The 14,013-nt window shown below is 34.6% G+C and overlaps 1 protein-coding gene across 1 annotated transcript; it reads right to left on the bottom strand.

The window, feature by feature from the left end:
• Nucleotides 1-2,826: 2,826 nt before the first annotated feature.
• Nucleotides 2,827-12,541, bottom strand: LOC134254532 (uncharacterized). The gene is made up of 5 exons (XM_062737057.1): nt 12,192-12,541; nt 6,790-6,887; nt 5,406-5,610; nt 5,115-5,264; nt 2,827-3,344 (listed from the first exon to the last, which is right to left on the bottom strand). Exons 1-5 carry the CDS (start codon nt 12,306-12,308, stop codon nt 3,240-3,242), a joined length of 675 nt encoding a protein of 224 aa, XP_062593041.1. The 5' UTR covers nt 12,309-12,541; the 3' UTR covers nt 2,827-3,239.
• Between the last annotated feature and the right edge of the window lie 1,472 nt (nt 12,542-14,013).

The raw sequence follows: 14,013 nt of genomic DNA, 5'->3' as shown, positions 1-14,013 counted from the left end.
AAGTGAATATGAATATCAGTTACGCATTTTCTATTTGCATACTGATCAACAAATATATTTCAGGTTTAAGAACAATAGGTATCCAGGCATTCAGAGGCATTGTCATGTTTTTTTTATACTTAATTAATATTCTATGTCTTCTATTTCCTTCATGTATTATATAATACACAGTGTAAAATGCTTCTGCTATCATTGCAAGACATCACAAATCACTTCTAATTCCATATCATGCTAATTAGCATTAGTATCTAAGGCTCAATTCAAGAAAATCTTATTTCTCTAAAACTGTATTTATTTTTTCCTTTTATAGGGTAAAGATGTCAACTTTTTATAACACCTTTTCTAAGACTTCCAAAAACCTTGAATCATATAAAGATGAATAAAATGAAAATTGTTGCATGAAAAAATTTCATTTTCAAGCTTCATCATGATGCATTTTAAATTTAATATTAATTTTGGGAGTTATCCTTCCTGGCTGAGGATCGGACATCCTTAATGTTTCTGTACCTTATGGAAACGACGGACCACAAATGATGAGATTCAAGGTTTGCCTCATTAAAAATAAATTATGTTTACAAAAACTATGAACTGATATACTAAGTACGTGTGCTAGTTTTACATGTACTAAAATTGTACATGTGGAAGTGAGTCTGGAAACCACTTCACTCCATTTAAGAATGTTTTTTTTGTTTCAATTTAAATTTAACACAAAAGTTTTAAAAGATACTCCAGGTTATCATCTTGAAACTCTTTTGAGCAATGTATGAATATTTTTAACCTTGCTTGTTTATCTAAAACCCTAGTTAACCATTTGGTGCTATTTTTGTCCTTTGATCTTTGCCATCAAAATTAATTTGGCTCCTTTTCAAGATACGGCCCGTGTGGCGCAGTGGTTAGAGCGTCTGCTCTAGATTCGCGAAGTGAGGAGTCGATCCTTAAGTCGCGGGTTCGAATCCCACTGTGGGACGTGGAGACTGGTCCTTCGGATAAAACCGTGTAATCTGATGTTCCGTGTCGCAGTAGTGGTAGCACGAAAAAGATCCCTCATTGTTCATTGGCTCTGAGTGTCGAGTATAGAACAAAATTAGTTGCTCTCCACCGGCAAGAGGTGGCGTGACCATATGAGTGAAAAATTTTCGATAGGGACGTTAAACAACATACAATCAATCAAGATACGTACATGCAGCAGACTCAAAAAAGCTCAAAGACAACCGCACCGTGGTAATCATTTTGAAAACTTTTTTCTGTTGCAAATCTTGATCTTTCACCTCAAAATCAGTTAAATCAAATAAGCTATCAAATTTCTGAGAACTTTTGGAGATTCTCTCTCAGATCCCAACTCGGTCATTACTTCGCAAAACCTTTGCCCGGAATGCACTTTGACTTTTACATGGTTTATTTCTTACTTTGTCGCTCTTATTCATTCACTTCTGTTTCATACGGTATACGAGTTTTGGTTCAAAAGCGCAAACCAAAGATCAGAGACACCTTGTTAAGATTTAAAAAATTACAAGTATATTGATGGTTATTTTCTTAGAAGAAAATCCAGGATAACCGAACTCTGGTTATCGTCGTTTTTGCCTCAAAACTATATTATGAAACTAAAGGAGTTTTTTTTTTTACTTATGTTGTAATCCTAAAAATCCATTTTAAGCATCTGAATGAACACTGATGAACAGAAAATCAGAAAACGTAAAGTCCTTTATTTTTTAACAGTTTATCGAAAAATTATAATAAATTAAAAACAAATATATACTTATTCAATAATAAGATCACTACATTGATAAAAGGCAGCAGGAGCGTTTGAGTTTTTAGTTTCGTAGACCACTTGCAAGACACTTTGGGCCGGAAGTCCTGTTGGCACGGTAACTTCCGTTGTATACACATAGAGTGATGGCTCACCGTTATCACGGATGGTTGACAAAGTCTGCAAGTGTCGAGATTCGTCCCCCATCTTTATCTTGAAATCTCCAGGCGTGTGGTCCCAGTGATCGAGATTTTTCTGGAAGGTAACTCTCAGTTTCTGCCCCGCGGTCACTTTGGTGGCAGTCGATCCCCTTGCTCTCCCACCACATGGCCCGGTGAGGAGGAGGCAGTCTGCTGCACCGGATTTGTTGATGCCGTCCATGGTGCCCCTCTGTGGAGGGCTGAAGAGGCAGAGATGGCCGTAGGCAATTGTGAGGATAGCAGCAAAAACAGTGAACGACAACATGGCTGTTCAGAACTCAGGAGTTCGTGAGAAAATACTCGTGAAAGACGAGGGTTTTATGTATATAAAGGCTTCTTATCAGAATAATGCGAAGGTTAGACCATGACCAAGTTTTCTTTTATATTTCATCAGTACAGTCGATCATGAGCATTCCTATCGAACATTGAAAACATGCAGTTTTGGCCATGGTAAAGTGCCCTTGTATGTTTCCTTATGATTTTATGTAGATAAAATACCATTTTTACACACATTAGAGGACCAATATTTAAAATTTACAAAAATGGAAATTGGTATCAGATATTGATATACAAGAGGGAAAACGTAGATGGGGTTATGTGCACTTAATGAGTAAGCATCCTTTGTCAAATGGTTGATATCCTTGTATTCTCAACTAATTTGTCATTACCTGGGTCATTTTAGAATTTGAATACATTTAGAACACGTTCTTGCAAAATGAATCAACTGGGAGACATGAGCCCTATCTGCAATTGATAATGGTATATTGCTTAAGGAATTAATGATAGAAAAAGTTAATGTCATCTCGTTTATCATAAAACTTAGTTGCTACGTTGCTATCAATTTCTTTTCAAGTCAAAACATTAAGATATGAAGATGAGTTAGATTCTGTGGTGCTTTTTATTTCGTATATTATGTCAGCATTTCACTACCTCAAGTAGGGCACCAAAATGAGTAATTCATCAAGTTGACAATATCTTTCAGACATTTTATTTCATGAGATTCATTCAAATTGACTGTAGATGACTAATGTACATATATTTATACAACTGAGATCACGCATCCTTCGCTTGCAACACATATATATAAGGACGGTTATGATTAATACATTGCTTCAATCAGTAAACAGTACTAAGACTCCATAAAGTGTATAATACATATTCACGACAAACGAAACAGTCCGGGCTAACTTTGCCACGGTGGTTAATGTCCCATTGTAGAATCAATGGGAGACAGGGTAATGGTTGCACCAATCGTGATGAAGAAGGACATAGGCTTCCTGTCATGTGATTTGTCACGTGTTATGACATTGCGATACTGCATGATAACGAGGCTCAGCCGCAACACCAGTCGAGGTATCAACGTTGCGTATGCATCCTTCAAAATGGGATTCGTATTTCTGAAATGTAACGGAAATGCACTTTAAATTGGTGTCATTAACTACATGTAAAAGTTAAATAACTGCGCATTAAGACAGGTTTCAGTCATTATCCCAGGACCTAGCACAGTTTGAAAAGTACCACTCTCCGACTAATATTTAAACGCACTTTAGTCAGATATTTTTCATAAAAACTATTGATGGTACGGAAACTGGCATAAAATCATTGATGCAAAATTAAGACACCGGTTAACCAAATTAAATTGTATGAGTAGGCGACTGGTACCAGTGTTTAAGGAGACGAGGTACCAAAGCCTGATTTCATAAGACGTATACTCAGTTAGAATTAGGTCCTTGTTTTAACTCGGGATTCATATGTCTTTGATGTGTATTTGTCATATTGGCAAACAGCTCTTGACATGTTTATAAAGGGCCCGGAATATGGTTGGTAATTGTTGCGATCCATAGTTTAAATTTCGACACAATGGCAAAGATGGGCGGTGGAGCGCTTCCCATTTCTAAGTGTCAGTTAACAGTCCTTACTAATTATAGGAGATGCAATTCGTACATGTCTATTTTGTGCGTCTCATTATTAGAAGTATACGACACACCCATGCTATATCCGTCCCATGCTTTTATTCCAGTCTGTTTCACGTGTCAAAGTTTTGATTTTGTGAAAGATGAAAATTTGGAATTAAACCTCCCCCATTTAAATCAATTTAATTTCGCTCTTTCAGCTGAAATGACATTTGTGGCATTTTACGCATTGACCAGTATATATCCATAGTCCAACACGCTCCCATCTTTTAAAAATAGTTCAATTTAAGCCTTTTGTCCCGATTTGTGTAGATTTATCAATAATGCATTTTTTTTATTGGATTGCATCTTTCTTGATTAAATTATACAATTTCCTGAGTCTAAAGAAACAGAGTCTATAGAAATATGAACGATAGGTTCTTAACTTTCCTCGATCACCGTATGGAATTTGTATGAATGAAGAAATCAAATAAAGGAACAGCAGGTGTTGCAGAATTATGACCGATACGATAAGAACAGACAGGAAACTAAATATACTTCTTGTTTGCAATTTTTTTCATATGTTTTCAAATGTCTATTTGCACATGCGTCGAAACAAAAGCGAAAAGGACAATACAGCGGTATTCCGCCTCGATGATTTAATATACCCAAAATGAAAGACACCGAAACCAAAAAAGTTACAACGCCCCAAATCAATGTCCTCATTGAAAAAGATTCACGACCTTAAAGTTTACTGTGATATTAACTGCTTTATCAATCTAAACCCTTAGTATATGAAAGATATTCTATATTTCTCAATTTCCGTTACATGGTTCCCTAAGTTTTCATTGACAAAAGAATTATCGAAGATCAAATTCACGCTACGCCCCTTTTTGCAACCTTAGATCAAAACAGCTTTTTATGGTTCGTTCTTCAAACATTTTCTTAAAGATATCGTTACAAAACATAAAAATCAAATTCACAACCAATGAAAAAGAAAATTTACAAATCAGTATCAGTTTCTTTTGAAATCGATGCGATAAATAGACTGTTTAGGAAAAGGATTTATTTCATCTTTGAAAAAGCATGAATGAACTCTTATTATGCTCAACTTAAATGAAATCCAATTACTTTTACTGGCAATAAAGGCAAAGTATTTCAATGATCCAAATGAGGTATTACTGTATGTACATAGTTCCTAGCATAAACGAGTATTTTAGAAATAATTTTCAATAAATGCTGGGGCTTTAAAAAGAACATAACAGTCAGAAATACCTGTAAAGGATTTGTATGTTTCCGGTCCTCTAGAAGGAGTCCACCTAAAACAATGGACCGGAAGCCTTGGCACTCCACCCGGAAGTTTTGAAAGAAACGTTTTCCATCAATCAGCAATTTTCCTCGTGATCGAGATCTTTCGAATGAAATCTAAAATTAAAGATTTTGAGTAGGTAACCAAGAATCAAAGCATAGACACCTCAATCAGTAAAGTAAAAAAAGTAAAACAATGGATTAATAGCTTACTTCCGTATAAATGTATACTTTACATAAATGTAATTTGTGTCCCACCTTATGAAATTTCCTATCGTTGGCAATTATTCTTGGCACTGTCAACATTGCGTTAAGGTGGCTACATTTGATGTGGTATCGAAAATAACGGTCAACAATCTCCAAGGCAATGAACTCTGACTTGTCCGGATGTTGGTGCTTTGACGCCATATAAAACACGACTCCATTGGGCGAAGTTGCGTTCATTTCAAGCGAAAGTACATGTCTGTTAAATTAAAACAAGTTCATCAGCTCTGTTCTTTTAAGGAAAAGTTTATGCTAGCTGCTTTTTACTGATACAACTATTATTATTAATCAGAGGGAATGTTAAATTTCATATTTTAAACCATTTATCTACAAGAGCAATTTTTTGGGGGGAGGGGGGCAGCCATACATTTTCAGTTGAGGGCACTGACAACTACCAAAAATTCCTTGACTAGCACAAAAAAAAATATCATCAGACCTTGGGGCCATAAAACTTAGACGAGCTCACTTTTGATCTCAGGCTCACTAATAGTGGAAAAGTGAGACTGAGATCATTTGACCTCGTCTAAGTTTTATGGCCCCCCAGGCCAGACGTTATTATTGAGGGGCACAAAATGCAAGTCGTGTAGCTATGTTTTCAATCGTGTTCTATATATCAACAAAGTTAGGGGATACCCCCGTGCCCCCCCCCCCCCCCTTTCCCTCGGTTCCTACGACCATGCTTTAATAAAAGTAAATGTCAATTTCATTAACAATCATGATGTCTTTTTTAAAATTGAAAATCCTAACTTATTTAAAATTTTCGAAGTTTGCAGTTTTTTTAAAAGTCTTTGAAGCTTGCACTACTTCACCCGACAACGCAGTGCAAGGTGTATCACGAGACGTGTCTTCTTTTTCTTTGGAAAATTGCTTCTAGTAAGGTGCTCTGTCGTAAAATCATTTAATGACATTGAAAATAATTGGTGCATTATGCACGAAAATAGACAATTTTCGCTCGATGTAATATTTTATAATTTTTTAAAAGATAAATATATATTGAAAGGTTAATAAACCATAAAGTTAGATACGGAAATTTTCGGCACTCGTAAATTGTATGTACTATTATAGAATCGCGGCAATTACCAGTTTATCTATCTTTGCAATGAAAATTTAATGTCCCCCTGATAATAAAAAACAAGGGTACATAGACATGGCCAACGAATAGTCCCTTGACGTGTTCTATCAAAAAGTGCAATTTTGTTCTTCTATTAAGGCCCCCCTATTTGTGTTCACTAGATAATCAAGGATAATTATAGGTGAAAAATTATCTTCTCAGTGTTGCGTTAAACCACAGTGAACTAGCGGGTGCTTCAAGCTCACAAAACAGGAAATGGGGGTATGAGTAAACGTGAGTCATTGCAAACATTAGATGGTTTTTTACCCGTTTCCAAAAGGTTTGTGTAATCTGTGCAGCCGGACAAAGCTTTTGGCGATTGGTTCAATGTAGATCCCCTCCGATGTCAAAACATCCATTTTGGACTGAAATTATATAATAATCAATGCATTTTTAATTAGAAAAATATATTTGTTTGAAATTCAACAGAGTTTTATTTAAAGGATTTCACGGAAAGGAAACGAAATCTTGCGGTTTTGGCCAGGTGTCACCTTACTGAAGCATTATTGCAAGAGCATGCAGAATACGTTATGTAGTTAAGGGCAGATTTGAAAACAGCATAAAGAACAGATGAGATTTTAACCAGAAAGTGACTTTGCATTAAGTTGAAATGACAAAATTATTTTATAAATGAGGACAAAGAGAAAGGTATTGGAACACATAACTTCTATGAAAGATACTAGTGGCTACTAATGAACAGATATACAGTGATAAAAGAATTAAAGTGGAAAACATAATTTTACTGACACCCGAATGAGTTTGGGTTCCATCTTATTTTATCATTTCAGTTTGGATCAGTTTAGCAGCTCAAGAGAAGATGCTGAAAAATGTTCAAAACTTTACGACCTTTGCACAGAAAATAACAAAGAACGCACACGGCGAAATGTCACCTCAAAGTATTAAAGTAAAACTTCTGAAATAAAAAAAAACCACCCTACATCCTTTCAAAAAGAAGCCAATTACAAAGAAATAAAATTATACGTGATTGAGACTTTAACTCTGTTCATCACACAGTTGCTTTTCAAGGGCACATGCAAGGAACATTTGTAGAACATTAATATATGTGCCCCGTTTTGTCGTTTTGATTATACATGTCTTCAAAGTAGTTTGCAAGTTAACATAACAGATTTGGGGATCTGAATTGCATTTTTTAAAGTTTTAGAAGTATAAATATAATTGAACAGAACATGGTATTCACACTACCAGCTAGAAACTTTTTGTCGTGTGATCTTCGCGTTCAATTGGACATCTTCACATATTTTACCCTAATTGTTAAATGATCTGGTTTTGATCTTCGAAGGGGGTCGTGCAATGACTGGCACTTCCCTCCTACTAAGTATTTTTCCTCGTCTTTCTTATTTCAATAAAGTACGTTTATCACTAGTAATCCCGATAAGTGATTGTTTATTTTCGGTCAACAGTGTGAAATATTTCAGTGTTTTATGTACAGCAAATGGCCTTTAATCTGTGTAAATTGTAATTGTGACTCAGCTAAATATCTCTGGATTGGTCAGTATAGTGTTGACTTTGACTTGTCTTCTATCAGGTCGTTGCGTGCATTATCCCGCGCTGGGGAAGCAGTTGACCATTTGTGACTGGCCTATAGCCAGCATCCATTATAGTTTTCTAAAGCAAGAACGTGCAATTTTGATCTCCCCGGCGTATTTTCTGATAAATATTGGCATAACAGAATTATCTACACGAATATACCTCCTTTAAGGTAGTTTAGTAAACATTTTCCTCTTTGGGGGGATTTGCAAAAACAACACGTGTAACTTGTGTTTGTACAGCAAAACATTTCAGTCGTTCATTTGTCACTCGTACTTAAAACAAATGTTAAACAAAAAAATGAGATAATCAATCCCCTTTACAGAGTTGGAAATACTAGTATTTTTCATTAGATGTTATGAGACTATTTCCTTGCAGACCCACTATTTCTTTAACTTTTATCAAATTCGTCAGTATGTATATGATTCTAATGGTGACTGATTTCTGCGAGTTATCTTTTTTAAAACTGCACACAATGTAAACATCAGAGTTACATGTTCTTTAACATATATGCAGTAACAATGAATCAAATTGAAAAATTGATTTGCGTCCTTTTGTAGTGGTCGAATGAAAATCTCGAGGGGTAAAAATGTACCTAAAATATGTGGACAAATTCTTCTTAGTCAAAAAGCCCCCCCCCCCCCAAAAAAAAAGAAGTGGTTTTCAAACACTGATGTCCCTTCCCCCAACCCCTGTTTGTCAGCTTATAGCAAGAGTTGAAGCTTCTCAAATGCAGGTTAAACTCTTTAGGTCAAGGGTAGAATTATTGGTATCCCAAGGAAGGTCTTTTCATGAGAAATACACCGTTACGACTAAGATGAAAAATTTTTCCAATTCATCAATAAGTATCTAAGCTGTATTAGGACATCAAAAAATCTTAGACCGGTATTTCTATTACTTTACCGAGGCACGAAATTATGTATCTTAGTGTAGTCCACTGGTGTGCCAAGACAGATTGAAATCAGATCAAAACTGTAGGAGGAGCAGCATTTTGAAGAAAAAAATGTTTACAGACAGACGGACAGACAGACAACAGACACCTTACTATCGCGTAAGCTCTTCTGGACTCTGTCTGTAAACAATTTTTCAAAATACAGACAGGTTAAAGATTTTGCGGACAAACAGACGGACAGGACAGGGCAAAAACTATATACATGTACCCCCGAATCTTCTAACAGGGACATAAAAACATTAAATACAAAGGTCAAAACTCCCTACCGATTTTTCCTTTTTTTAAATATATATATAATGCAACATAGTTCATACAAAACTAAGACACATCTACATAAACGCAATATTATCAATACATGTATATTGTTCTTTATGTTTATGTGTTAAATATATACAAAGATGCTAGAACTAATCTTTTTATCCGCCTACTATTGCTTGATAAATTTGTCACTATAGTACAAATCTGTTCTTATAAAGTGGTGCAGATTAGTAACCCTAATTTGCTATATTATCTAACGTTCATTACACTTTTAATGGTGTTTCGTTGGAGCTACGCGAAGATGCGAGAATGCAAGTTGCGAAGGCGAAAGTGGCGAAGGTGAAGGAGCGAAAGTGCGAAGATGCGTCGGCGAAATGCAAAGAGTAAGTGCTAAAGAGCGATACAGTCATACTATTATCACAAATTAGTATTATCATAAATAAGTTGCACTTTAATTTGCACTGAATGCTAAAATAACAGTTTACTATATTTATTATTAGTGCAAAATTTTATGCTGCAAATAGCCTCAACTTTCTTTCAAATTAAATCCTAAATTAACATGAATTAAGGAATAAATCATAGATTGTTATTGGATATTTCTGAAATGCTGGTACCCTTAGCCTTGAAGGCGATATAGTTGCAATTGATAGGAACATTATTTTCTTCATTTATTTTTTCATAAACAATAATAAAATTATAAATTAATTTTTAATGTTAATAAAAATTAAAAAAAATTATTAATTCTTCATTTGCTATTCAACATTTGTTTATTGCAACACAGTCTTAATGAGCAACACTCCCACAAGTTGAAGGAAATTGTAAAATTGATGAGTTGAAGAGTTATTAATTTCTTTTTCAGAAATAAGATGAATGACTCGTTGAGAATTTCTTGTGATCAATGATTTTTGTTAAAATTTATTGTTAATAAAACTTCAAAGCGCGTGGTTATAGGAATTTGTCTGATTTCGGAGAAACCTACATGACACGGTGATGACAAACTAAGATTGCCCTCGACAACCTTGATGTGGACTGGAGCTTCTAAAAGTCGAGACATGCTTGTCTGAAAAGCTGTTGAAAGTGTCGGAGAAACACTTGAAATCGAGCCGAGCTTGTCGAATAAACATTTGAAATTCGAGTCGTGCTTGTCGGAGAATTATTTGAAAGTCGAGTCGTGCTTGTCGGAGAAACATTTGAATGTCGAGTCGTGCTTGTCGGAGAAACATTTGAAAGTCGAGTCGTACTTGTCGGAGAAACATTTGAAAGTCGACTCGTGCTTGTCGGAGAAACATTTGAAAGTCGAGTCGTTCTTGTCGGAGGAACATTTGAAAATCGAGTCGTGCTTGTCTGAGAAACATTTGAAAGTCGAGTCGTGCTTGTCGGAAACGTTTGAAATTTGAGTCTGCTTATCGGAGAAAATTTGGAAAGTAGAGTCGTGTTTGTCGAAGAAACATTTGAAAGTCGAGCTAAGCTTGTCGGAGAAACATTTGAAGGTCGAGCAGTGCTTGTCGTGCTTATCCGAGAATTAAGCTGTTGAAAGTTGATTTGTGCTTGTCTGGGATTTTTTTTTAAATCGAGCTAAGACGTCCTTTTGAAGTCATTTCGTGCTTTTTTGAAAAGTTGTTGAAAGTCGAGCAGTGTTTGTCTGGAACCCATTCTGAAAGTCACGCGCTGGCGACAACTAATATCTTTCGTGCTTATTTCTTAAATTTGGAAAAAATATGTAAAATATCTAAACTGAATGACTTAATTCCTATGATAAAATAGGGGTAAATTTTATAAAAATTTGAGAAAAAAAAAATCAATGCACTTTATATAAATTAATTTTTAAACAAAAGGATAGACTTAATTCTTTTAAGTGTTCATACACACTGCATAAGATCTAATAAATGTATTTTCAGTAATGTAATGTAACACAAATATATTAATTTATTGACTATGTATCCTAGTAAAGGAAGTCATATACTAGTGTCCCGTCAATCATATTATCGCTGTACTTTCCGAATTGTTCTAATTATTAAATATTTTGTACATTTCCTTAACAAGTGCAGTTAAAGTTCAATTAATGTTAATGAACGAAATATACGTGCGGGGTCTTCTTTTCTTTTATGTTTTATTTACTATTATTGACTTTTTTGTTTTGTTCATTTATTTTTTAATTATTATTATTATTATTTTTGCTTAGTTTATTGTATATACGAGATTACTATTTTTCGGGTGTTTGCCACTTTTCCTTCTTGTCCGATTTTCTCTCTATTTCTCGAACACAATACCGGAATTTATCTGTGTACTGTATTTAATTTTTTTATGTAATTTATTCAAAATCAGCTGCCTTCCGTAAGAAGTTTAAAAATGTTGATTTTTTCCCCCTGACGTCAATGACTTTTGAGTATTTTATAGATTAGAGGTAGTATTTTAAATTGATTCAATTTCTTATACAACAAGGTGTAATAATCCAAAGTTCAAAGATAAAATCTTGACTGAACATTTAACTTTAGAAATCTATTAAATTTTTTTTATAAGCCAGCTCTATTTTATTATGCACACACGCGTTTACTAAGGGAATAAAATGGTTTTAAATTTTTAAAATAAGAAAATAATAATATCAATAAAAACCTATTCCCAAAACATTTTTGGTATTTAAAAAGTGATGCAACACTTCACGATTGATAAATTATCACCAGCCTTTTAACATACGCTCAAATAAAATAAAATCAATCAAACAATCAAACAAGCAAAAAACAAAAATAAAAACAAAGCAAAAAATAAATTTTCTTTAAAAAATTCAAAAAGAAACAAAATGAAGCCATACATTTAAAAAAAAAAAGAGAAGGCACAAGAAGAAAAAAAAATTGTTGTTGTTGTTGATAAATTCCACCAAATCAATTTGCAGTTTAAAATTTAACCAACTTACCGAACATACTCCAAAAGTTGAATATCCTCCTTGCCCGTGGGTGAAGCATACCAGTAGAAAAGTTAGAAACAGGGAGAATTCACGTGCAGTCCCCTCCATAAATGCAAGCATGCTCATTGTCACAAATTGTACTTTAAACAAGCGATCCTATACGATAGTAAAAGCGTGTAGGTTGTCTTTTTCCCTTGGCAGATTTAACTTAAATAGGACATGAGCGTACTATATACACTTATGAGCGCAATGATTTCAAGTGATTTACATATTTATGAATGAATGAACTTTCGCAGTCGTCCGTGATCAAAAATGCGTAGTTAGCTACTCCAAAATTTCGGGAAAATAAACTTGCGGTTTTTATCACCTGGAATGGGTACCTGTATTGATTTAACATTAAATAAATATTAAATTGGCGCTTTGAGAAAACGCATCCGCATGCCATATGAACCAAGCGTTGTGCTGGATCTGTTCGTTAAAAAGAAAAATGTTACGTGAAAAATGTTTAACCTTTACGATAAAACTCGCTCCGATAAGCCTTGAAATTTATAATATTTTTTGAAAAATATACCTGAGTGTTTATATTAAGGGAAAAGTACTTTGGGATCATATTTCGACGCAAAGTATTTTAGAATAATGGGTTTTAGATCATGTTTGACCACAACATTTACAAAAAAACCGGGACTTGTAACTATTAACTAATTCGTTTAGCTTTAACTGATACACTTTCACAATGAAGTACTTATCTATTCGTAAAGTTAGGCATTGTCAAAAAGCATACACAATAGCTTATTAAACTTAAACCTATAACGCCTTGGTCAGTCAACCTAACGAAGAAAACAATTAGCTGATAATGCACCTCACTGCCTTAACTCACTTTATTACAATAAATGACTCGACTCGCTCAATCCTTAATTACTGGCATTGCATTAATTAATCTCCGCCAGTCATATTTTTGAGTAAAGCTAAAATAAAGAGGCCTTTGACATATTATTCTCCGAGGTCTGGATTTTTAAAAATCTTAACAGCCATTTCTCTGTAACTAACCTGACGTGATGTGGGCGAATACTTGAAAGTGAATCATTTTTCCGTCCTATATTTAACTTTTTTTATTTTAACAGCCCAAACATGTCAAAGGTTATCTGTAAAAAAAAAAAAAATGCACGAGCTCTGCATAGTTGTAAAACGTGCACACTGCAATACAAATCCTTTTAAAGGTCGGGCGACACGTTTCTCAACAATATGTTTTTTATACCCCCACAACCGAAGATTCGGAGATATATAGTTTTTGTCCTGTCCGTCCGTCTGCTTCTCTGCAAAGCTATGGCTGTCATTTTTCACAGGTGTATTCCTCGTGACAAGACCTTTTTTAAGGTACCACCAAATTTGACCTCTTGACCTTGGAATTTGACCCAATTACTGAAAAAACCATAACTTTTGTGCAGTTGGTGCTGGGCTTTCATACTTCATTCATATATTCATTGGGACAAAACCTTTTAATCCATATTAATATTGACCTTGACCATAGAGCATGACCCACTTAAAAAAACAAACTTTTGAACATTTAGAACTAGGACTTTCATACTCCACAGGTGTATTTCTTGTGAACAAGACCTTCCGTGGGATACCAAAATTTTTACCTGTTAACACTGACCGAGTTTAACTTGCATGTATGAAGCTTCAATCCTCGCTATAAGCTGCCAAACGGGGGCATCAGTGTTTCACAAACACATCTTCTTTTCTAAGAATTTGTCATTGAAGTATTTCTACTCATAATAAATAGCGATACCAAATATGATGCATTTGGTAAAGATTTCACAAGATGTTATTT

This window comes from Saccostrea cucullata, unplaced genomic scaffold (genome assembly GCF_032062105.1).
Source record: "Saccostrea cucullata isolate Sc308-1 unplaced genomic scaffold, CSIRO_AGI_Scuc_v1 ctg19, whole genome shotgun sequence".
Classification (NCBI taxonomy): domain Eukaryota; kingdom Metazoa; phylum Mollusca; class Bivalvia; order Ostreida; family Ostreidae; genus Saccostrea; species Saccostrea cuccullata.
The sequence above is the reverse complement of the archived record's forward strand: the minus strand, read 5'-3'. Positions and strand labels throughout refer to the sequence as shown.

Excerpts from the sequence above, each read along its gene's own strand:
- LOC134254532 (XM_062737057.1), bottom strand. The coding sequence starts at position 12,308 with ATGAGCATGCTTGCATTTATGGAGGGGACTGCACGTGAATTCTCCCTG. Across the intron at positions 5,265-5,405 it reads ACGATAGGAAATTTCATAAG|ATTTCATTCGAAAGATCTCG; the intron begins GTGGGACACAAA and ends CTTTAATTTTAG. Across the intron at positions 3,345-5,114 it reads AACATACAAATCCTTTACAG|AAATACGAATCCCATTTTGA; the intron begins GTATTTCTGACT and ends GTTACATTTCAG.